Source organism: Aplysia californica, unplaced genomic scaffold (assembly GCF_000002075.1).
Source record: "Aplysia californica isolate F4 #8 unplaced genomic scaffold, AplCal3.0 scaffold00142, whole genome shotgun sequence".
NCBI classification, from domain to species: domain Eukaryota; kingdom Metazoa; phylum Mollusca; class Gastropoda; order Aplysiida; family Aplysiidae; genus Aplysia; species Aplysia californica.
Window position 1 is genome coordinate 554,231 of NW_004797412.1, and position 24,725 is coordinate 578,955.

The 24,725-nt window shown below is 39.5% G+C and overlaps 1 protein-coding gene across 1 annotated transcript; it reads left to right on the top strand.

The window, feature by feature from the left end:
* Positions 1-4,076: 4,076 nt before the first annotated feature.
* LOC101864456 (succinate dehydrogenase [ubiquinone] cytochrome b small subunit A, mitochondrial) lies at positions 4,077-16,928 on the top strand. Its single transcript, XM_005096915.3, has 4 exons — positions 4,077-4,156; positions 12,645-12,782; positions 13,650-13,812; positions 15,864-16,928. The coding sequence occupies exons 1-4, from the start codon at positions 4,120-4,122 to the stop codon at positions 16,021-16,023; spliced, it is 498 nt and encodes a 165-aa protein (XP_005096972.1). The 5' UTR covers positions 4,077-4,119; the 3' UTR covers positions 16,024-16,928.
* Positions 16,929-24,725: the final 7,797 nt, after the last annotated feature.

Below are 24,725 nucleotides of genomic sequence, written 5' to 3' on the forward strand. Positions count from 1 at the left end.
CCGATAAAATCATACTTTTGCCAATATTCAATTAATAGTTTATTGAAAAATTGTTGGAACTTTAAACCACACATTCTAAAAGATGTAGAAGAAGAAAAAGCCAAATTTATAGAAATGTTTAAAGGCAAAGCAGTGGGACCTTATCTAATCCCACTGGAAACAAATGAAGTTTTTAGTGAATGGAGAGTGCAGAAACTGATCAACGTGCTCAATACCTTCAATTTACTGGAAACATTCCAGGAGACTTTACTTCTACATTCATCACGTTACCCCAAAATTACGGAATAAACAGACTACGAATGCTGCAGACAATTACAGAATTCTTATGAGTCACTCAATGGTGGCTCTCGTGGTCTACAGGTACGTTGTTCACCTCTCATTCAATAGATCCTCGGTTCGAAACCTGGTTTGGCTCCTCTCTTTCTACTGCTACCCTAGCTCTGTCTACTGTCACTCCTGGCTCCTTATTACTGCTATCTTTCTGCCGCATTTCTGATCCTAGGGTCAAACACCTAGCCTTCTCGGAAAAGAGCAAAAAATCTCTGAGGTTCCGCGTGTTAGTTGCGCACATTAAAGATCCCTTGGTAGTCCTAAAATCGATAAGAGTGGGCTTCGGTTGCCAAGCGGGAAATTCATAATTCAGTCCTATCAAAACGGAAAATACTCTAGTCAGCATAAAACCATACAGAGTACCTTTGAAATCGAATGTGGCTGCCTGAGGGCTAATAGGGCCCTACTAAATTGGGGGGGGGGGAGGTCGCGTACGTAAAAATCAGTTACACTGCAGGTTTAAGAAGCAACAGTCGACTACCTCTGATATCTAGCAGGGGGGCGAGAAGAAATAATACAATGAAGCTACAAAGAGAAACGAGATAAGACCCGAGGAAATTTTTGTCTATATTTTTTGTAAGTGTTTTACGGCGCTTGCAACTGCATAAGGTCATGAGCGCGCCGGACACACTTTCAGTTGATAGGAAATTTTGAATTTTGCCCGGGAGGCGGCCGAAGCCTACCCTTATTGATTTTGGACCACCAAGGGATCTTTAACGAGCGCAACTTGCACCCGGGGCTTCCGAAATTTGTCGCCCTTGTCCGAGAAGGCTAGGTGTTAGATCTTACCTACCATAACCATAAGATCAAGGATGTGGCTGAAAGACAGCTATAAGAAGGAGCCAAGGAGTAGCTGTAGAAAGGCTGCAGAAAGGGTCAGGAGGTCAGAGGAGGGGTCAAAGGAGGTGAGGGGGTGGGGTCAGAAAATGAAGACGAAAGCAGACGACAGAACATAGTTAGAGAGCAGGAAAGGGGGCGAAAGGAGAAAATTTTAGAGAGGAAAATTTTCCACCGCTGTCCGGATTCGAACCCGCGACCTATTGAATGAGAAGCGAACATCGTAACCTATTGACCACGAGAGCCCCTTCCGAAGTTTTAGAAATGAAATTTGAGATAATAGCTGACAGTGGAACAACGAATCCCACATTAATCATTACAATGTTAATAGAGAAGTGTGTTGAAATGCTGAAAAATCTGTATTTACAGTTCACTGGCTATTCCAAGGTTGTTGGGGTTTTGTTGTTTTTTTGTTGTTGTTGGGGTTTTTTTTTGGGGGGGGGTTATCAAAATAATATATATTTATCTTATCTTATCTTATCTTGTCTTATCTATCTTATCTCATCTCATCGTATGATAATGAACTGTACTTCTTTAGAGTAGAATAGAAGGCTCCGAAAAAAGTAGAATGATATTTATTGTGCAAGTCATTTGAGAAAGACAATCCTACGATAGGGCAATATGCACTATTATTAACTTTGAATAATCATTCACGTCATATGGAAGTTAGGATACACCTCATACATCTGTTGATAAAAGTCTTTACTTTATTCAGCACTGTCTTTGTTGTCTTCCAAGTTGCGCAGTCGTAGGGGGGCACAGACTTGACATTGGAATTAAAGAGTCGAATCTCGGTACGCAGTGAGATGTTGCTTGCTTTCCGATAATTGGTTGAACGCTGACCTTGCCCTGGCGGTGACGTGTTTGGCTGATTTTTTTTATTAATTTATCATGATCTGGGTTTCGAATGGTGCTGAGGTGTGTGTTTGGGGAGGGTGCCTAATTGCAAGGGCAGGTACCAGTCTGCGCCAGTTATCAGTTAAGGAGACTGGTGATAGCCAACTTCATGCTGTTCAGATCTTACACAGACTGTGTCATATGTTCATCTAGAGTAATATAAATCAGAAGAGACAAATCATTTATTCTAGTTACCGGTACTCTCATCAAAAGTCAGTAGCACATTATATGACCTCGGTTAGAGGACTCGGGTAAACAATGAATATTATTTTTCTTTTTTAGACTTGGGGCGAAGATGGTTATCATGATACATGCATTCGTCTTGTTATTCTTTGAGAAACCAGCCCAGTCTTTCTTGACGCTCTGCTTGATGAAAATGTGTACTGGAGAGGAAAGAGGGGATCGAAGACCAACAATCAAAATACGTTATATATTTATATATTGTAATGTGCGCGCGCGCGCGCGTGTGTGTGTGTGTGTGTGTGTGTGTGTGTGTGTGTGTGTGTGTGTGTGTGTGTGTGTGTGTGTGTGTTTGAGAGAGAGAGAGAGAGAGAGAGAGAGAGGGAGAGAGAGAGAGAGAGAGAGAGAGAGAGAGAGAGAGAGAGAGAGAGGGAGAGAGAGAGAGGGGGGGGGAGAGCGAGAGAATAAACAGACAAAATCATAAAATGAACAAGGAGGCCTTTCGTAGAGATAAATGTAGATCTAGTTGGTGACAAGCAACAGAGAAAATTTTGAATTTCATGCAATAATAATCGTGGTCTAGAGTTTACGGTTCGAAACTTGAGCAGCGACAGAAAAATTTTCTTCTCAAAAACTGTTCTCCTTTCACCCCCTTTCCTGCTCTCTAACCATGTTCTATAGTCTACTTTCATCTCCACTTTCTGCCCCCAACCCCAGCCCCCTTTGTGTGGGTTCCTGGCTCTTCTACAGCCTTTCTTCTAAATCCTTGGCTCCATCTCACTGTTCACTTTCAGCTGCACCCCTGATCTTAGGGTAGGTATAAAAAAGATTTAACACCTAGCCTTCTCCGATATAAGAGCAAAAAAACTCGGAGGTCCCGAGTGCAAGTTGCGAACGTTAAAGATCCCTTGGTGGTCAAAAATCGAAAAGAGTAGTTTTCACCCCCTATCCGAGCAAAATTCAAAAGTAATCCTTGCCAAACTGAAAATGTTTCATGTGTCGAACGTGCTAATATGACCTTATGCAGTTGTGAGCGCGGAAAAATACTGACCAAAACAAAAAACGTTGTAGCTAGATAACTTTCTGGTGAGTGAATACGTGTACATGTATCTTCAAAGACCAAACCATGATCTCGAACCACCTGCTGCTATGCACTATATACCTTCAACTGATTATCATTAGTGGTTTTGTTTGCTTGTTTGTTTTCAGAAGAAGAAAAAAAACGAAAAGGTTTTAAATGCAAGTGTAGGTTTGTTTATCCCCACACACGACACAAGTAAGATTATTTAGGAGGCGGGCTTCCAACCCTGCATGGCTGTCAGGGCCAATTGGGTTTGAAAGGACACAATCTATCCCAGCAGAAATCTGACCGAGATACTCGATAAAAATTTCTCCCCACTCGCGAATCGAACTCGATTCAGTTCGTGCGACACCGGCAAACGATTCTGTTTTGTGAAGGCAACTTATTACAGTCATGACTTGACGAATGATCAAAGCCGAAGTGCAAGTCATAGTAGCGACCTTTCTTTCATAATATTGAATCATATGATTATAGGCCTATTGTGACCAACAACTCCCCCCCCCCCCCTCCACCTTACTCCCCTTCCACATTCCTGAAACACTTGCTCTTCTCCTCTTTAACAGCTTTTCATCCAAAGTATTCATTTCGCCAAAGATAGTACTATCTTTGATTTCGCCGCATTTATTATTCTAATGCCGTGGTCCCCATAAATTGATTACTCTCTACAATCCCGTCTCCGATGCTCGCTTTCGATTCGATTTCAGTTGATATTGTTTCGTTGCGTACTAAGTTACTACACATTTTTTGTGACCTTGATCTTGGGAAATTAAAAAACAGTGATTGACCTTGTCAAAATGGCGACTGTATCCCTCCTCCGAGCTTGCTCAAGAGGTATCTCTTGCTTTGTTTCCTTTTTTCGACAGTAAACTCTTCGTTCTGTGTGAAATTTCAATTACACCATCATTTTATTTGTACAATTATGAGGTTTTTCTGGGATGCTGGATCGTTGAAGTTCCTTTTGTTATCGATTATAATGCAAAGACGACCCGTTTCGCCGTTTCTTGAAGCAGTTGCAACAACGGACAACGGACAACGTCCGTTCGTCCGCCGTTGGTAAACACGGATGTCCTGGAAATGACTTTGAAATGTAGACCTTTATTTCAACCCCTTCGTGGGACAGGGTCAATTTGTGCTTCACAAGCACAATTTTGGGTAAATTTTTACTTTCACTCCCGCACACAGATGCACTGTTTCAGGGGTCAAACTGCTGTACTGTTTGCTGCAGATCACACATACATAAAGCCACTAAAACTGTCGCAAATCAATTATTTTCAAGACAATTTCAAATCTAACTGTAAAATATCAAATTATGGGTAAAAACAGGGTAGCATGCCCCCCTGTAACCCCCCAGATTTTCTTTTACCCCAGTGGGGCAAGCCCCCTTGGAACCCCCCGATTGGTCCAAAGCATGTCTATCTCGGTTAAAAACAATCAAATATTTAAAAAAACTATTAATTGGCGACGGAAATGAAGTTGATATTCGTGTTCAGCGCATCAATATGTAGTAGAAAATAGGCATCTGGTAGCTGAGTGTGAGACGGGAGGGAAAGTAAAAAAATACCCAATTTTGGATCCTCAAGAACAAAGACTGGGGCTTAGGGCCTGACCTTTAGTAGATCTAGATCTAGTTGGAAGTGGTTATTCTCACCCGGGGTGAGAATAGAAATACGATCGACCTCTCACCCCGGGCGAGACTTGCCACCGTAGGCTATTCTCACCCGGTGTGAAACAAGACCTGTTTTTCCTAATTTCGGAATACTTTCTATCGATGTGGATGATCAAATGGATAAAGGCAAAGAAAAGATCACTGCCAGTCTAGCCGTACTTAGATCTAGGTTTGGCCCAATTGACTCAAGCCTGTTAACTCTAGTCCTGCGAGGTTAACCGGAAGAGGGCTCTTATCGATCGATGACCCACTTACGTCGCCTGCGGGCTTGTGCCGCGGGGTGCCGGGGTCAGGCACTGGTCACGAGAGCGTGCCGCGGCAGGTCAGGGAAACACCTCATATCTTTTATAGCAAACTGATACGATCAATGAATAAATAAGTGTTACGATCACACGAATAATCCCATTATCCCCTCGTCGGTAGATCAGAGACGCTGAGATTGGAAGTTACACCAAATCGAATAACTTTTCCAGAGTTTTCCAGATTTCACACCTATTATGAATGAATTTGCGAACAGCTGCTTATCAGTTATCGTTCGAAAGGGGGAAAAAATGGGATAATTTCCTAATATTTTTTTTATTCAGTTGCTCTCAAATGTCTCCCTCTGGTAGGACAATGGTTCGAAAATCACCAAATATGATTATTTACATCAGGAAACAACGTTTGGTGTAAGAATTAGATCATTTGAAAAGTGAGGAAAGGTGTTTGCATTGAAAGATGAAAGTCCTATTTCCTGAGGAAGAGGCTAGCCGTACTTAATGACAGCTAGACTGGCAGTCTAGCCGTACTTATTCTTAATATGATGGCTAGACTCACCATTTACAAAAAATAGGCCTACTGAATTGTAAATATATACATTTTTAGTGTGCAGTACCTAAAGTATTTGTATTTGAGACGAAACCAGGTGCCTTAATGACAGTGCATGTATTTTAAGCCTCCTGTTTTCTAATGTTAATAGGGCCTAAGATAAGTACGGGTAGACAGCCAGGCTAGCCGTATTTAAGGACGGCTAGACTGTCAGTCTAGCCGTACTTAATATTGATGGCTGAATTGTAAATGAAATTTTTAGTTTGCAATGCCTAAAGTATTTGTATTTCAGACAAAACCAAAAGGTGCCTTACTGACTTGCATGTATTTGAACCTGAATAATTACTAGATCTAGATCTGAGACCTGTGTACTTAACAGGCTTGAGTCGATAGGGCCAAACCTAGATCTAAGTACGGCTAGCCACTTCGATTTCCTGAATATCCTTTCGAGTCCCTCAAGTGTCTAACTGGGTCAAAATGCTCATATTTCATTGGATGAACGTCTCAACTGACGCTCTGTTATCTCTACCAACGCCTCGCGTTGCAAAACAATGCAGTAAGTTTGAGATGGACACTCAGGCACAAGCAGATTGACGCACACACATTTTAGCACACAGATGCAGACCCCGCCGTAAACTAAATGCGTTGCCCGCGCGGGACGACGACTGATCAGGGACCAGCTGTGGAGCGCCGCGCGGGGTTGCGCTTATCGGGCAAACATTTATCAGGGACCAGAATCTTAAGGGTTAAGTACACTGGTCTCATTAGATCTAGATCTAGTAATTATTCAGGTTCAAATACATGCAAGTCAGTAAGACACCTTTTGGTTTTGTCTGAAATACAAATACTTTAGGCATTGCAAACTAAAAATTTCATTTACAATTCAACCATCAATATTAAGTACGGCTAGCCTGACAGTCTAGCCGTCCTTAAGTACGGCTAGCCTGGCTTTCTAGCCGTACTTATCTTAGGCCCTATTAACATTAGAAAACAGGAGGTTTAAAATACATGCACTGTCATTAAGGTACCTGGTTTCGTCTCAAATACAAATACTTAGGTACTGCACACTAAAAATGTATATTTACAATTCAGTAGGCCTATTTTTTGTAAATGGTCAGTCTAGCCATCACATTAAGAATAAGTACGGCTAGACTGCCAGTCTAGCCGTCATTAAGTACGGCTAGCCTCTTCCAGAAAAGATTACGTTATAGCACAAAAGTAAGCTAGATCTAGTTTTATTGACTACAAAGATGCTATGGCTATTTCATTTCTCGAATCGAGCCGAACTACGGGGGTCGACATTTTGTTTTGCCCGGAAGTTCTCGCAAGATCTACTCCTCCCCTCTTCTCTCTCTCTGTCTCTTTCTGAATACTGTCTATCGGTGTGGACGATCAAATTGACCAAAACAAAGTTAAAAAATGATGTTAAAACACAAAAGTAATTTAATTTGGTCATCAACAAAGATGCTACGGCTATTTAACTTTTCGAATCGAGCCGAACTACGCGGGTCGCCATTTTGTTTTGCCTGGAAGTTCTCGCGCTACTCCTCTCTCTCTCTCTCTCTCTCTCTCTCTCTCTCTCTCTCTCTCTCTCTCTCTCTCTCTCTCACTCTCTCTCTCTCTCCACTGCCCACAGACAAAATTGTACGCTTTTAGCAGGCTAACAGTAGTAATGGAACGTTTGTTCACGGCACAGAATTCTACAATTTTTCTGTTATCACAGTGTAGAATTCTGTGGTTTAGGGTGAACGCAAAATTGGTTGGCCTAGATTTAGGCTATAACGGTGAGCGCACACTGGGTGAGAATAGCCAAAAGACTCGCCTGCGCTATTCTCACCCGGGGTGAGAATAGAGGTGTGGCCTTAGTAGTTAGGTGCATTGAATTCGAGTGTTCGTATTCGTAATAAATTTAGGCCGGCTCTAGAGTGGTGTCGCTGGTTCGCGTGCACTTCGCGATCGTTGAACATATTTTCCGCCATTTCCGGCTTTGCACTTTCGTTTTTAGCTCTTCCATTCAAGAAACTATTGTCCTATAAAATGGTCTTGCTCATAGTCGCCAGATTTCTTAAACGTTGTGTGCCCAACAGTTTTTCCAACCTAGGGTGTTGTCTTCACTGTGCGTGCATGTCTTCTAAGTGCGTGCATGGGATTCTTCACTGTGCGTGCTCCATATATATACACGTTGAAAGCCAAAAGAAGAGAAATCTGATAACATTTCTGCATTAAATGACCACACAGGAAGATATCAAGTCACTTTAAAAGCAAAGTAAGGCAATTTTAATTAGAATCTAAACTAATTTTATTTAGGGGGTACAAATAGTTCAAATACATAGTGAAAAAAATCAAACAGAATTTTTCACAACTAAAATCCACATTTTCCTACTCTTCATCACTCATTCCTCTGATCTTTCCAACTTTCACACTGTCCACATGCCACCATCCATGACATTCATCAAACTGCAACCAAATCATCTCTAAATTTGAATCTACTTTTTTTCTTCGTATTCTACTATATATTTCATTGTGCACGCACAGAGAAAACTCGAGTTTTTTCAGTCTTCTCAACGCGTGCACCCCCCGATCCCGAAACTCACATTACAACTTGGCATAGAACTCGATAAAAGGTCACGTGAAACACTCAAGGAAGGAGTAGGCACATTTTTTAAGCAAGGGGGCACAGTCTATTTGAACCAATCAGAGGCAAATAGGTCATAAAAACTAGTTCACAGGTCAGTGTTGAATGTCAACTTGCCACAGCTGATAAAAACACTCTCGATGATCCCTTGTCGGCAAACGTGTGATGGAAGTAAACAAAAATGGCTGCTGCACAAACTGACGCATTCAATCAAACGCAAAAACACAATTTTAGGCTAAAAACAAAGGAAAACAAAAGTGCACGAACCGAGAAGGCGCACACGCAGGGGCTACACCACTCTAGATCTATTTCTCGGAACGCTCGGGAAATAAACTTGAAATCTAGAGATCTAGATCTAGAATTTCTAGATCTATTTATCCTAACAGTTTCTGTCTCAAGATTTTTTTGTCATTTCCAAATGGAGTGGCCCGTGTGTGTAAGGTGTGAACAGGGCGTGGGGGTGTAGAGTGATTTTTTTTTGTGATTTCGAATCTAGTTCTTGCTTTCGAAGTGGCTTTTCGGACTCGAGTCCGAACAGCCACTTGAGGCTATTCGGACTCAAATTCCTGTGCGCATGCACATTCACCAGTTGTACCGTAAGCGTGGTCTATACTCGAGTCCGAATAGTCTCCCGTTGCTATTCGGACTTAAAACTACTGGTAGGCTCCTACAATTACACTGCGTTTCACTACTACAATGGGATCAAAACATAAAATTCATAATCAGTCCTTATAAGACAGCCCCCCTTCCCCTTTCTCTCTCTCCATCTTACTTCCACAGTGACCACAGGCCCGCCCCACCACCTTCACCCCTTTTTTATTTGCATATAGATCTATATTCCCTCCCATACCGTTGCCCACTGCCGGGCCCTACTATTATAATATAAATATCCTTTGTAAGAAAAGACCACAGTTCGCACTGGGTCACCACGGTCGGCATCCATTTGTTGTAAGTTCCTTGGTCAGGCTGATCGTAGAAACCGAGGAAGGCCAAGGTCGAATTGCTTGTCTGCTTCACATCCGGTACCCCTAGTGGTTGCGCACGCGCATACATTGGAGTTTGAGTCCGAATAGCCACGGAAGGCTATTCGGACTCGAATTCAGACTCCAGTCGGAATAGTGGTGGCCTTTTGCTTTAGGGGTGACTAAATGTAAAATAGGTTACTGCCAAAGTCAAGCAGTCTTGTTTTCTCGCAGTAGGGGCTTACCTTTTGAAGGCATTTTCAAATGAAGTATACATCTAGTCCGGGAACAGTGCCCCAACCACAATTGAAGTATCTTAATATTCAGACATATAAAAATCTCTTGCTCTAGAAATTGAATTTGATGCAAAAAATGCTTCTTCCGAGTCCTTGCAGAATAAAACTCTTGACCTTTGTAAATAGAAAGCTATAAAAAGTACAGCGTTATTTTCATCATCGATTAACACACCCCCAGGGTATTCACGGCGAAAACACACATTTCCAATGCCGCTCGCTGTACACGGCTCGCCTGTAAAGTCTGACGTAAGAGGTTTATGATAAAGATTCACATCTATACAAAGTGTTACGAACCCATGAATAACCCCCTCTCATAAGCTGATGAAACATTACGAGTAATTACGCCCATTCGAATACCTTTGTAGACGAATTATCTGGGTTTCGAAAGGGGTTATTATAGGTCAATTTCGGAATGTTTTGCTCTCAAATTGTTCTTTTTTCTTGCGCAATGTTATTGAAAACTATCAAATAAGCTTATTTTTATCAGGTAATATCATTTCATACAAAATCAAGCTAATTTGAAAGATTTTATACAGAAAAATGGAAGTTTTGTTTCCTGACTATCCTTTCGAGCTCCTTATGTCTGAGTGGGTCAATTTGTTCTAATTTCATTGGACGAACATCTAAAGCTATCAACTTAACGTGTTTTGAATGAGACCTAATATATGGCTCAGTCATGAACCAACGCAGGTGGTTCTAGAAGTAGGCCTCAAACACACACAAACTCAAGCAGACTCTCACACACACACACACTTGAGCTGCGGGAATACCGGACAGAATGCAGATGATGTTCCGCGCGCATTCGCAGAGCCAGGGCTGGACTGACACGAACCCGGAACAAAGGCGAGGTGCCAAAATAGGCTTATTGGGGAGCATAAACCCGGCCCCCGCAGGATCAAAGGTTTTTTTATTTTATATCATTCATAGCTGCCACTTTTCTACTAAATAACGAAAGAAACTTCGCTTCATCTAGCTTTTCCCGCTAGTTTAACCTCCTTCCTCCACTGGACAGCCCTTGGTCACAAATTGCGATACTTTTTTTTACACGCAGGAAAACACCGAACCAGGAGTGAGACGGAAACGCAGATACTTCCATTCCGTGCCTATCGTTTGTTTCACATTGTTTATTGTGGAGTGACGGTGTCGATCGAGCATCGGGACGATGGTGCGCCGAGTTGTCATTGAAAACAACAGAAATTGATGCAGAATGCAAAAATGAATAGAGCTGGATTGAGAAAGAAGCATTACGGAGTACGACTTCAAAAGTTCATTAAAAAATTAAATCTATTATCTATTTGTGGTGGCCGAATTTTGCTATTCAAAAGGCTTTTTAATGGCTGCATCGATCGACATGCGGTTTTCCCCAAAAGGTTCTTTAAAATATTCTCCACAGCATGACGCCCTTGGTTTTTTCAGTTTTGAGACAGTTTTGCTGCAAGAAGCTACATTTCTTTATTTTGCCGATCGGTTTTGTAGGCCCACACTTCTGTCTGTTATTTTAGAAAATCCGGAAGTGATATTTTGCGAGGCGCATTTTGTTTTGAGAGTATAGATCTAGACCTTCTAATTTGTTGCATCTCTCAAGATGTATTGCTCTATTCCAGTTGAGGGTAAATATAGTAGGCCAATGACTTTCAGTTGATGTTAATGCACCGATCACTCCTTTCATCGAAAGGGGGCCCAGCTAGTAATTTATAAGCAGGGTGCTGCACTTTGCGTTTGGTGCGATAAAGAAACCTCCTCATAGACAGTGGCAAAGGTGTTGCCTCCTTAATCTAATACTGCTTTACATCGTTGTACATGTCTAAAATGAAAGAAATATTTTATGAGACTCTAGCTGGCAACGAACACTGGATTTTTAGTTACCAAACTGGGTCAAATGTTTGTTAGTCCACTTAATGTCTTGGGGTTGTTTTTTTTAAATACATTTTAATTCAATATAGATAACAAATATGACACTTTTCCCTTCCTAAAACATAGACGTTCCAATATATATTGCCTCTGGAAGGCCTTTGGAGCGCTCAACACCTTTGCGTGAATTTCCTCCTTTTTTGAAATTCCTGAGTGGCAGCTATGATCATTGGAAAGGTCTTTTATTATTTAAAGAGGAATTTTAAAATGTCAGTTAGAGGGACAGCAAAGGCTTAATTTAATAATACATTTTACTGAATTCTCTGGCCACAAAAATCATTGTGTACACAATAAATAAATGTTCTCAGATAATTCTGTGCCAAGGGAAACTACCTCTTTAAAAAAATATAGAATCCAAGTTATTTTGAAATAACGCTACACTGCCAGTCCTAAGTAAAACCAAAAGAGACTCAGCATCACAGCCCTTAGAACATATCCACTGGCTGCTAGTTCATCAAAAGAGAATAGCTATAAATTTTCTACACTGTGTCACTTATGTTTGAACAGTAATGCACCCCCATTTAAACGAATTGCTAACCCCAGGTATTCTATCAGGACAGCTGTGGTCATCAACCGACACAACTAAATTAAGAATTACTGTAGTTGAAATCCAAGTTGTTCTTATAAATAGTGAAAGATCTTGAGCATTTGTTGACCTCAAAACATAAAACACCCTCTCACATAAATGTTAAAGAGAAAAAGATTTAGTCTTTTCAAACCCATTTGAAACACATCTTTTTAGACAGATGAATACTGTCATTTTTTTTCACTTCAGTGAATGTATTTTTTTCCTTGTGTCTGTGTACTATGCTGAATTATTATTTGGTCGTGTTAAACATTTATTACCATAGCTGAAGAAATGTTTGGAGGTTGATATTTTTAAGCATATACTTCTCCAGTAAAAATTTGTTTGCACATGGTTTTTTTATTTTGTGATTTGGAGATTATGTATTGAATCATTTGAATCGCAATTAACTCCTGACCTGTGCACAGTGTTGTTGTTATTAACTTGTGGAAATGTTTTTTTTCTCTTTTAATTAAGGTTCTCGGAGCATTCTGCTGCAAGTGCAAGTTGCTCCAAAATGTGCAAGTACCAACGTAATTTCGAAACCTTTCACAGCAAGTCCAGCTCTTGCATCCTTTGAATACTTCAGAGCTCGAAGAGGACCCTTTACACCTGGTATGGTTCGTTTTTTTAATCTTCTGATTATGCTCACCATATTTGAAGTTCAATTCCTTATATGAGCTCTCTCTCCAACTCAGTGGGAAACTTAGTACCAAGCTTGATTGCTAGGATTCCTCTCAGTTTGCTGGTTCTATGTCCCAATTTTTATTTTTACTTATCTCAGTTATGTCACAAAAATGTACATCATTAATGTATTTTTGTTAAGTGTAATGAAAAGGGAACTATTATATCTTTATGAAATATATGTCTTCACCTTATTTACGCAGTGACACATCTGTTTCTCATTAACTCATATACTGCGAGTGGACGATGGAAATGTCCAGTGAAAATTGCCCAGTCCCCAAGTAGACGGTTCCAGCGTCTGATGAGATAGCAGAGTGCATTAAATATTACTGCTAATGCAATATTTAACGAGTCTGAGTAGATTTATTTTGACTCAGAAGTGTTAGATAAAAATTTTAATTTCTTCCTCTTTCACTTTGACACAGTGTAGCCATTTTATGAACATTTTGCATGTATTCCCCATTACATATTTCGCAAGATCTGGGGAGAAAACTCCATCAAAACATGGAAAATAGTTCTGGGGTTAATGAGTTAATGCAGCTCCTTGTGAGGTTTTATAACTCTGTGTGCTTTGCTTGGATAGCTTGGAGCAACTGTCTTGATTTATTTTTTACAGGCAGCAAGCTGTCTCTTTCTTTTGTACTGCAGTTTTATCCTCTTTGTAGAATATGTTTAATTGTTTTTATTTTTGGTCTAATAGTACAATTTCAATTGCCCTCATTTTTGTTTGGAAATTGCTGCGAAAGGTTTATATTCTGATCCATTAAACACATTATTTTAACTTTTGCTAACCTGCAGAGGACAAGCGAGGAAAGGGGCACATGATGTTGGCCTCAACACACTGGAAAATTGAACGTGCTGTGGCACTGGGAATGATAGGCATTATGCCCACAGCTCTTTTTGTGCAAGGAGCAGTTGTGGACCATTTGCTCACTACTTTCATCTATCTCCATGGATTCTGGTCAGTATATCTTTCACACCAGAGATTATAATCCACAGGACGCATTTGTCTGTCATGTCGCTATGTTTCCAATTTTTCAGTGAAGATTTATAAATACACACCACTTTGTATACTGCAAAAATCTTATTTTCATTGTCTAGAGTAGGCATGGGCAAACCTGCCCATGTTGCGGGCTGGATTAAGTGACTCCAAATATTAGCAATTCAAAGCAGAAGAAAATTAGGTGAAATCAGTTGCAATAAACAAGTTCTCAAAAATGAGACTAAAACTGACACTGCAGTTAATGTCACGCAGAGGCCTTTCATGAGATAGAACATAAAATTTTTGTTCCATCTGGGCCGGAAAGTGTTGATTTTTAATTTTCGAGTTGGACAGTTTCATTTTTATCAGTTTTATCTCACCGCTGGCCACATTCATTTTATATTTGAGTCAACTCGCAGGTCAGACTGGAAAGTCAGAATCTGGCCCAGGAGCCATAGTTTACCTGTGCCTGGTCTAGAGATTACAAATATCATCCCAAAAGAGGGTGGACTATCATGCCTAGCAGATACATGCATACTGAATTTTCCTTTGGAATATTCCATAAGGTTGCATCGCTCCTTTTTTGTGTATGCTACTCTCTTGTAACACATCTATTCTCTCCGGCACTAATATGACCTGTGTTGCAAGTGCCGTAAAACTCTTACTAAAACTAAAATCTTTTACAAAAAAAAAATTTTCTTAGTATATTAGTGTATGATACACCTACTCTGTGACCCATTTGATCTACATGTGATGTTATTTTGTGTTACACCCTTGATATGAATTACGTCACAAGGGAAGAAACCCCAACAAATTTTTATCTGAACCCCCAACCACATTAAAAAGTAAAGAATAGGTTGTATATTGTGGATTATCGCATGAGCTTGTCTTATAAATGACTTTTCTACCGGGCAAGAATGATTAGTGCCTCTATAAGTGGTACAGTAAGTGTTGTTTATTCATTAGACTTGTAAGGACTTTCATCTGCCTGATTTGTCATGACTGATTTCAAAGGAATTAACAGCCAAAACCTTGCTAATTTTCTTAATTTCTTCCCTTCCTTTCCTCCTATTGTCTTCTGAAGTGTTTGAAAATAAAGTCTGGGGACTCAGGGATGCTTTTTGTAGTTTGCCGTCAATGTTCACAGAGAGGCTGAAGAGGGAAATTGTTGACAACTGACAGAGCTCAGGAAAACTTGTATACAATGTATCATAATGTATGCATAAATGCACACACATATTTTTAACAGCAGGTAGCCATGCCTGATTTAAGCAATTAGTTGATTCCCCAATGACTGCATATGCGCACAACTGAGTTGGAGTTTGTTTGGGGTTTTTTCCCTTCTTTTTTCTTTCAATTTCAGTCTGCTTTTTCAATATCAAGTTAAATTTATTTTCTCTTTTTTTTTATCCATCCCAATGAGACAACCAAACCCAAGCCTCCTTTGTGACAGGCAGGGGTACTTCCCACTTTACTATGTAGATCATTGCTGCAAGATGTATTTAATCGTTGGAAAGGATTGACATCAAAAATTTATAACACAGATGCTGATGTAAACAGGCCAAATGCAAATTTGTTAAATTATAAATGGTAAACATTCTGGTATTTGATGATTTCCGATTGAAAAAAGGTGTAGACCAAGACTGTATCTATTTCATAGTAAAATTTCAGAATGATCAGTGGTCAAATAGTCTTTAGACTTGGCTTAAAAAGACACAGATTTTTACAATTATATTATTATTCGATATGGTTAAAAAGTTTGATTTTCATTCCGTACCTCTAGTGCATTTTATGTTCTATATTGGTATTATGTACACTTATATTGGCATTATAGATTCTCATACAAACATAACATTGTCATTGCAAATTCTAATGGGAAAAGTGGAATTTATTTGGAAAGTGAGCTTCTTTTTATTTTATTTTAACATGACGGAATTTAAAAAGTAGGTTAGTTGAGTATGTAAGTGTACATGTCTCACCTTCACCATGTCTTAATTTTTATTTCTTTTTTCTGTGTTTTTTTATTCCAGGGGTATTGACGGAGTGCTCAAGGACTACTTAGTGAAGTTTGTCCCGTGGGTTGGCAAAGTCTGGTATTTCCTAGCCATTGTTGGATTTGCTGGACTTGTAAATTTCAATTTTAACGATGTTGGTGTATGCAAGGCAATTCAGATGTTCTGGGCCTTATAGGTTGTTGTTGCAATGTGAAAACCTAGACTAGAATGAGTTTATGAAAGGAAAGAAATGGATGTGGTGTAGACAGATGAAATGCTGAGTGGCAAACTGTCCTTAAGAGTCATTAGAACGCTGGTAATGTAACCAACTCTCTGCCTGATCAACCACTGTACTGTCGTTAACCGACCTCTAGAGGAAGGAAATCTCTCAGAGCACAATGTTTATATGGCATAGACCCTCATTGCTTGTGTAAAAATGTTTCTTCTGGACATGCATTGGTATGATAATTTATCGCTATAATTGACCATGTTATGGTTTTTATGTTTTTGCTTTGCTTTTAAGTAGGGCCTACCTGTTAAGGGTTTGCAATGTTTTTCTTCCAACATTTCACTACTTATGCATCTTTTTGTTGATAAGTAGAGAATAACCCCTATTCCCAGGTGTCTTGGACAAGGAACTTGTGATCTCAGTGACCTCCCCTTCCTTTACTATCCCTGAAAAGTATCTTTTGTGCCAATACAGAAACGTAAGTGCTCCTGTAGAACAGCAAATCACAATTATGAGAACATAGCGGTAATAACCTTCCAGGTCATTACCATTTGACTTGAAGGAAGATCTGAAGTAAGTATATTGTCTTTCATCTTTAGAATGTTTTCTCCGTTGCCATTGCCAACTTTTCGGATAGTATCCAAAGTTTGTAAACTGTAGCCCAGCAATATTCAGGGTTTTATTGTTTTCTTTATTTTAGTTTTTTGCATATATTAGATGTCTCCAGTCTATTAGTAAGTTATCTTATGCTAAAAGCATATGTCCTGCATTGCACTATTAGCGGTAATAATCCTTTTGATATATGCTGCCCATTTTCTGAAATCTTGTGAATTATGTCCATGATGTATTAAAATAAATTTTAAAAGAAAAACTTTGACTCGCTCTTGTTTATTTTTTTTAAAGATTGTCATTTTTTTTTAAAGTGGATTTTAGAAATGATTTAATATTATTTATGTGTCATTGTCATGAAATGGACTCCTGTCTATACAATGAAATCAAAGAAACAGACATTTTTCTGCCAGTCTGACAATTTTACCGATTTCAGATTTTAATTAATTTTTTTTTTTGGGGGGGGGGGGGATGGTTCCACACCTTTTATATCCATTTAATACCTATTTCTCTACAATTTGTAGTGAAAAGAATCTTTGATCAAAGGCGCAAAAAAATGTAAAGTTGCTGTTTCAAAGGACACTCAAGCTTTGGAAGTTACCAAACTTTGGCAGCCATTTTCTTTGCTAATTTTACCTCAGACACCAGGCAGTCCCCCTTCTCATTCAATAGCAAATATCAGAACTTCTATTCAAGTTCAAGATAGATGAGAGTTTTATCGCTCAGAAGCAAAACAAGTGAACAAGATTTAAGATTACACCAATTACTTTGTATGCCAAAGAATTGACTTCTTTTATGGCCCGATTTCAACGTTTCATGAAAGATTTTTGCATTTTTCGAAACCAAGTTCCAAGGTCTTTTGTGCAAAGCAAGTCATTAACCAAGTTGCAAGACACAACACACTGAAACTAATCTGATCACCAAAAAAACTTGATTTGCTAGCAGTTGTTTCTTTGCCCATGTTGCTTGACCCTTTTGTCAGCTTTTTCACATCCCTGGTCCAAGAGCAGAGGTAGGATTGAGAGCTAATCTTCCTCAGACAGTAGACAGAGATGATTTCTCCAATCTAAAGTGTAACATTGTCTTGTGACATAACGAGTTTACAAAGGTATCTTTGAGATGTCAAAGCAGTATGGTAAGATTACAACGCTAATTAAAGTCAAAACTCGAGGAGATTGCCTCATGTCCACCTTCCTATGTATAACTATAATTTGAAGTTCTCTTTGGTGGGGTTGCCAAGATGAAGTTCTAAATTAATATATCCTAGTGTTGAAGAAGCTATGCACTGTACAGATAATATATACTGGTATCTTGTGTATGTGTCTCGTAAGATTCAGAAGTTGTTTAGAAAATTGGCACGAAACCTTCTAAAAGTTGAAGTTGAAGGATCCTTGCAACATTTTGGTCTAAAAAATATGAGCTGCTCAACAGGTTGAAGAACCTTCAGTTGGTTTCCCATCGATTTTTACTTGTAGGGTTAAGTCTAAGGTAAAGAGTTCCTCAGGTATTATTGTTTGTACTTTTGGTTCCATTTTTTAGTTTGGGATTGGGACAACGCTGTTCTGAAAATTCATGGGTCTTGCTGACAATGATATAAGTAGCCTACATTGCCAAATTCCCATTTTTAATTCGAGTGTCGAGTACATACATGATACATGTATATAATACAACACAACTCTATCGCAAACCAGAGGATTTGAAGAGCCTCCAGAGGTGGATGGGATCGTCACATTGGATGATAGTTTCACAAAAATTTTAGACCTTGTTTTACATTATTTGGACAGGTCTACCACTATACAGTATGAAATAAGTCACAAAATTCAAGATACGGTATGTACTACTTGGGGAGGGGGGGGGTGAATAGAATGTGAACACTACTTGTTGGAGCATATTTGGTAAGGTCAGCTTTCCTTTGATCACTGCTTGAGTGCATCGACGCGTGCTGCTGATTAATTTAAAGCACTATTCCTCCAAAACGTGTGTTTGATTCAACTTCCATCAAGGCTTGTCATAATCTGGCAGCACCTGATGGTGGCCTGTTTTCCCCTAGATTCTGTAACTTCTCAATGGTTGTTACTTTGAACTCTGACAGGAAACAAAAACCAAAAAAATTGGGAGATTTTAGAATGATTACAACGAGGTCAAGACAAAGTCAAGTAGGGGGTTGCTGAGTTTGGGTGAAGTACGGTGTGGCTTTACTTTATGCACGGAGGCGCTACGCTAACCGTGAAGGCTAACCCAGGTCACCTTAAATTATGTCGGTGGCCAACGGGGCTCTGGTGAAGTTACGGCGGGCCTAGCAAGCCGGTAATGGATAAATTTAACCGTATCCGTACGTCGTGTTTTACTATCGTACCATTATGACGTGGGGAACTCTGTGCCACCACTTTCCAAAGAAGAAATTTACTCGTTAATCCGATCTGTACGCTTTGCATACGCTTTGCATAGCAGCAGTCTGTCAAAATGATTTTTTGAAAAATACTGAAAGTTTCAAAGAGATCTTCGAACTAGAAGTAGAAGTATTCTAAAATTTGAGGGATACGACCCCGGGGGTACAAAATGACCCGAGGGCGTACGGATAGAGTTAAAAGACTGCTAAACACCAAAGAAAGGAGGAAACGAAACGGACAGACTCTAACAGAAAAGGGGATAGAAACGTCAAACTGCCACGAGATAGAACAACGAAAATTGTAATGTATGCGGATTAGGAGACAAGGAACCACAAATCATTGATTTTGTGGAAGCTAGAAAGATTGAAGGATGCCAGAGGAAGGAAGAAGTAAAAGTAAGTACAACGAGCAACGCAGTGCATGATAATGGAGCAATCGTGAATACCCATGCAAGTCCAGCTTCTCTTCCAGCAGGTCCATGTAATTTACTTTGTGCCGTTCATAGAAGCTGTTCCCGCGGGCAAGAAAATATAACCCAGAAGTAGCTGTCTTTAAAAAAAAACCCAGAGCAAACACCTAATCGTTTGGCGTGGAGGATACTTCACAGTGACAACTGTATCACCATTAGCATCAATCTGGTAGTCTTGTCGATGACTGGGACACCATGGATGACTTTCGACTACCGCATCCTCTGTCCACTCCTTTCGATTGCTGGACTTGCTGCACTCAGCCTCAGATAATATAATATTTTCAGACTTGTCGGAGATTGAGATACTAGAATCCCCCCCCCCCCCCCCCCCCCCCCCCAAATCTTTTTTTCTGTCTGCTTCTCCTCCTGTCTCCTTGTAGGCCCCACACCATGTGCAGTTGAACCTGCTGTAATGAACACCTGAATAACTTAGTATTACATATATCTGTCTCCCGCGGTCAATATCAGTCGTAAGACGCAGTGTGTTTTTATCAGCTACGAGGCTCGAAAGTAAAAAAAAGTGACTTTCCATGAAATGTTTGTTTTTCTGGATCAATTGAAAGTTTGATGTCTTCTGTTTCATTTAAGATAAAAATAAACGACTATAACTGACTATAAATTTCAAGTCTCTGTCTCAATTCTAAGACCCCCATTGCTAAGGAAAAATGTTGCTCAACTTCGGAGACCATTTTCTCTTTTTCGTGTTTTCTCACCTCACACAATTAAAAGCTCAGTATTTTTGTCAAATATGGTCATATTTACTTAATTTTTGTTTTAAATTGTAGGGAAAAGGTAATAGTTTTTTAATATAATGTTAACTCAGTTTTGAAATTTCCTTCATATGAATGATATTGACCGGCAGGAACACAAAGACAATTACAGGTCAAACGGCAACTTCCTATCCTATCACACGGTGTCATTCATTATGTAACAAATACACACGGCAACTTACACAACAGCAAGTAGTGTGTTGTGCTTGATGGTTCACACATCTGTTTAAAAAGAAAAAGTCTTTAAAATACTGGTGACGTGCGGCACTTATTCATTGGTTTGATAATATTTTAAGGGAGGGACTTATCTAAGGGGGGGGGGGGAGTCTTCTCAAAAGAACCTATGTGCGAAAAGAGACAAACGTTTTCGTGTTAGAGTAGCAATAATATTGCCTGCGAACTGACGAAGACGATTTGAGTAAACCGTTTTGTGTAATGAAGTACAATGATTTATTAAAGTTAAAAAAACTTGTATCACGTATCCCACATTTCTCTAAAACTAAAAATCTATTTTTTTATAAATATGTTTTTAATTTATAATTTTTAAGAATTTTTTTTTTTTTTTTTTTTTTTGCTGTCCCTTTGCTGCAGATCTTTCTCAGCCACATATGATATATGTCATGTATTTTGAATGTGAGGATCGGACTGTACAAAATAACTCATTTACCATCTAAATCTCACGTTGAAAAATATATGTGACAGAGAAAGCTGTTGGAACGGAACGTCCAAAAAAGTCGATTTCAGAAAAATGTGGCGTACGGGTTTCTTTAACTGAACCGTCCAAATGTATCTGTTGCCAAGGGCTGTAAAAGCACATACATATTTCAACGTGGGAAAGTCCAATTATGTTTCTTTATTTAGCAAAGGTATAAACTCTGCATAGAAGAGACTAACATGTTGAAGTTCAGGATACGAATCTGGGTGGGTTATGAGTTCTTCTTGTTCTGTATAATGGAACGTTTTGTTCCCCCCCCCCCCCCCCCCCCCCCCCTCCTACTCAACTCGATGTGTTGCCATGCGAGAACCATGGGCCTCACCATTGTTGTAGGTCGACGTGTCTCAAGCCGTCCGACGACAGCCATTTCAAATCTGGGTGGTTGACGGGTGCTCAGGAGTGGTTTGCGCCTTCTTTCCTATTCCTATCAAACATCTATTGTCCTGATCTCTTGTGCTTCTTTTTTGTGTTTGTTACTCTCTTGTAACACCTATAATCTTCGGCACTTAAATGACTTTGTTGTGTTGCAAGTGCCGTAAAACTCTTACTAAAACCAGACTCTGAAGCTATCCTGCACAGCCATACCCGCCCCATTCCCTGATGTCATCTGTCCAGCGTCGTGTTGGTTTACTGCTCTCGCTCTTTGGTTTTGTAGCTGATTCTAACATTATGTTTCTCTCCAGAATTTCTTGTCTTTTTATGTAGCCGAAATACCTCAGGTTTCTTGATTTTTATTGCACTTACCTAAAATCCAGCTTTATGGTACGCGTAGTCTTTCTGGGATTGTTTTAGTTGTAGTTTTCGTTTTAGCTGTCCACGGAATATATTATATATATATAGCCGTATACGTTATAACATCTTTCTGTAGCATTACAGAACGAAAGCGTTATTTTTTTTCCTCCTTTGTGTCCATAAGTAACTGTCTAAATAATCATACACGCCTTTACACTTTACAATTCTGAGTTTTGTGCTATACTTAAATCACTTTTTTTCAAAATGTTCTTTATTTATCAGGTTTGTCTTTGTCATCGCTAGTCTCTTCCATTTCATTCGTCGAGCCGCCGTTTAGTTTTATTCTCTTGATATTCGAAATGTTTTGCATTTTTAAATTACATACCAATTAGTGTAAATAAAATTTCATTCTGCTTCTATTGATGTCTTAATTATGTAAGTGTATAAACTGAGTGCATTCGTTTTCGTCTCCGTTCCCTGTTGCTCCCAGCTTGACCTTTCTTCACAGTTGTCGAATCATCGGGAGTGTCTCATATCTCATCACCGGAAACTGAGTGCACCCCTCTCGTTTTCCTCACCTTTTCCAGTTGCTGAGCCGATCGCGAACGTTTTATCTCGCAACTAAAATTTCTCCCAGTTCTCAGTCTCTCTCAGCATGTGTTCACACTCTATATTTTCATATATAATCAAAGTATAACTTACAGTAGAGTGATAATAAATCTTTCTCTTGAAGATAACCGCTTGTTGTTGTAATTTTCTCAATATGAGATCTAATGAGATGAAGAAGGGTTTGAAAAGTTTCAGGTCGTATCCGAATGTAGGAAACACATTTGATTTTTCCTCATCCCTTAAAACCCACCCAGAAGATAACGATATTCTCCAAAATCACCTCTTCGTAGAAAAATGTTGTGTCCAGTACCGTTTTGGGACGCGGCGTCTTCTTTTCATCCAAAACAATAAGAATAATTGAAAAGCCTCTGTTATTGCTCAACACAGGGGTAGCAAACTAAATACGATCTAGATCCATTGTGTTAATGACAGCACCGGATGTTCACGTACGGAAAGCGAGTGGAGACAAAAACATCTCACATTCGTTTCTCTCCCATTTTTATGGCGATCAAGGAAATGGGTCAGACTGGAAACGAAAGGGAGCGGAGTAGAACAGGAATGCACTCCGTTCGTGCGTTAAGACAGTTTTTTGGGGGGTTGGCATAAGGTCTTGGTTTTCATTACACGCCTTCACTGCTGAAATCTGGTACTCGAGACCTTCGCCTTCAGGTGTGTTACATGATGTAGAGCAGTCACTTCTGCGGCTCTAATTTCTTTTCCTATATTATTTGATTCACTATAAAAGGCATTCTCAAGTGTTTATCTCCATTTCACCTACGATTCTTTCAGCGTCATGCTGAAGAGCTGGTCAAGTCAGAGTATTTATTTAATCAACCTTGACTCCCGTCTGGACCGGGAACAAATTTGCTGTTTCAACGAGGTGGAATCAGGCGCTCGTCAGTTTTTGGGCAGGTGGAGTTATTTGGTATCATCTGAAAGCTTATTTATTTGCCTTGCTTCCAATGAAATGAATAATCCATTATCTTGAAAGGAACCAAAGATATTTGCAATGGAAGGAAGGGAGGTCACCTGGTTTCTGTGGTGAAATTAGCTAGAAAAATGGGTCACCAACGTTTGGTAACTCCAATAGCTGAAGAGTCTTTGAAAAAGGACACATTTTGTGTCTTTAATCAATCTTTTCAGTAAAATTCACACTGAAATGTGTTTTCATATATGGACATAAGAGAGGTACGGTTAAGCCAAAATATTATATAAAAATTCAACAAACAAATTTCCAAACTGGCGGGAAAATGCCTGTTATTTTAACGAGCGCCTGATTTCACCACGCTGCCTCGCTGTGTGTCACATTACATTCGAGTCGTCCTGCCTATTCTTGATTTTAAATACCGCTAAGCCGTGGCTGGTACTGACCAGCAAGGTAGAAGCAGCTCGCTCTCGAAATGTCTGTATTGTGTCAGTGAGAGTGTAAAGCATTTACGTTTACAATAATTTCAAGACCCTCAGAATGACTTTAATCAATGTAGAAAATATCACAATCCGTTCATTTCCTTTGGGGACACCAGTGCATACAGAGACAGGAAGTGTGTTAAATGAGGACAGCGACATGAGTACAATTAATGCATCCCACGTCATTCTGCTTTATGATAGAGTGAAAGAGCACTGCAGCGTTGGCTCGATTGTAGAAACATAATTTGGATTAAAGACCCGGCGATCCTGGTCAAATTAATATGCCAGTACATGTATGTAGTTTGTATGGATAGCTCCACGGTTTTCTACCTAGACGTACCGGAGATGAATTTTCAAAATGTTAGTTCTGGGTTTTGAGGTTTAATTAACTACATGTACTGATGTGGAAAGTGTGTGGTGTAACTTTTGAGATTTAAATAACGTGAAAAGGTGCAATTTTGAGGTTTAAACGATGTGGAAAGGTGTAACTTTTGAGGTTTAATTGATGTGGAAAGGATGTAACACTTAACTAAAAAAAAGCACCAAGAAGAAGACTATAATTCCACAGGAACAAATCTAACTAAGCAAAAAGGTTGCTATGAAAAGATGTGGAGAGAGAGAGAGAGAGAGAGAGAGAGAGAGAGAGAGAGAGAGAGAGAGAGCAGGCCACGCCAGAGTCCGCCATGCTGATCAACGGCGTAAGAGTAAGAGAAAGAAGAGAGTTGAGTTCCAGACAGCTGGGGAGCCTGGATACACAAATTCTCATTGATGGACACTGTTGTTACAAGATGGTTGTTTTCACGTTAGTTCATCAAGACAGTTCATAGCATCTACCTGGCTTTTAACTTTGCGAGTCTAAACGGTTGAAGTATCTATCTATCTATCTATCTATCTATCTATCTATCTATCTATCTATCTATCTATCTATCTATCTATCTATCTATCTATCTATCTATCTATCTATCTAT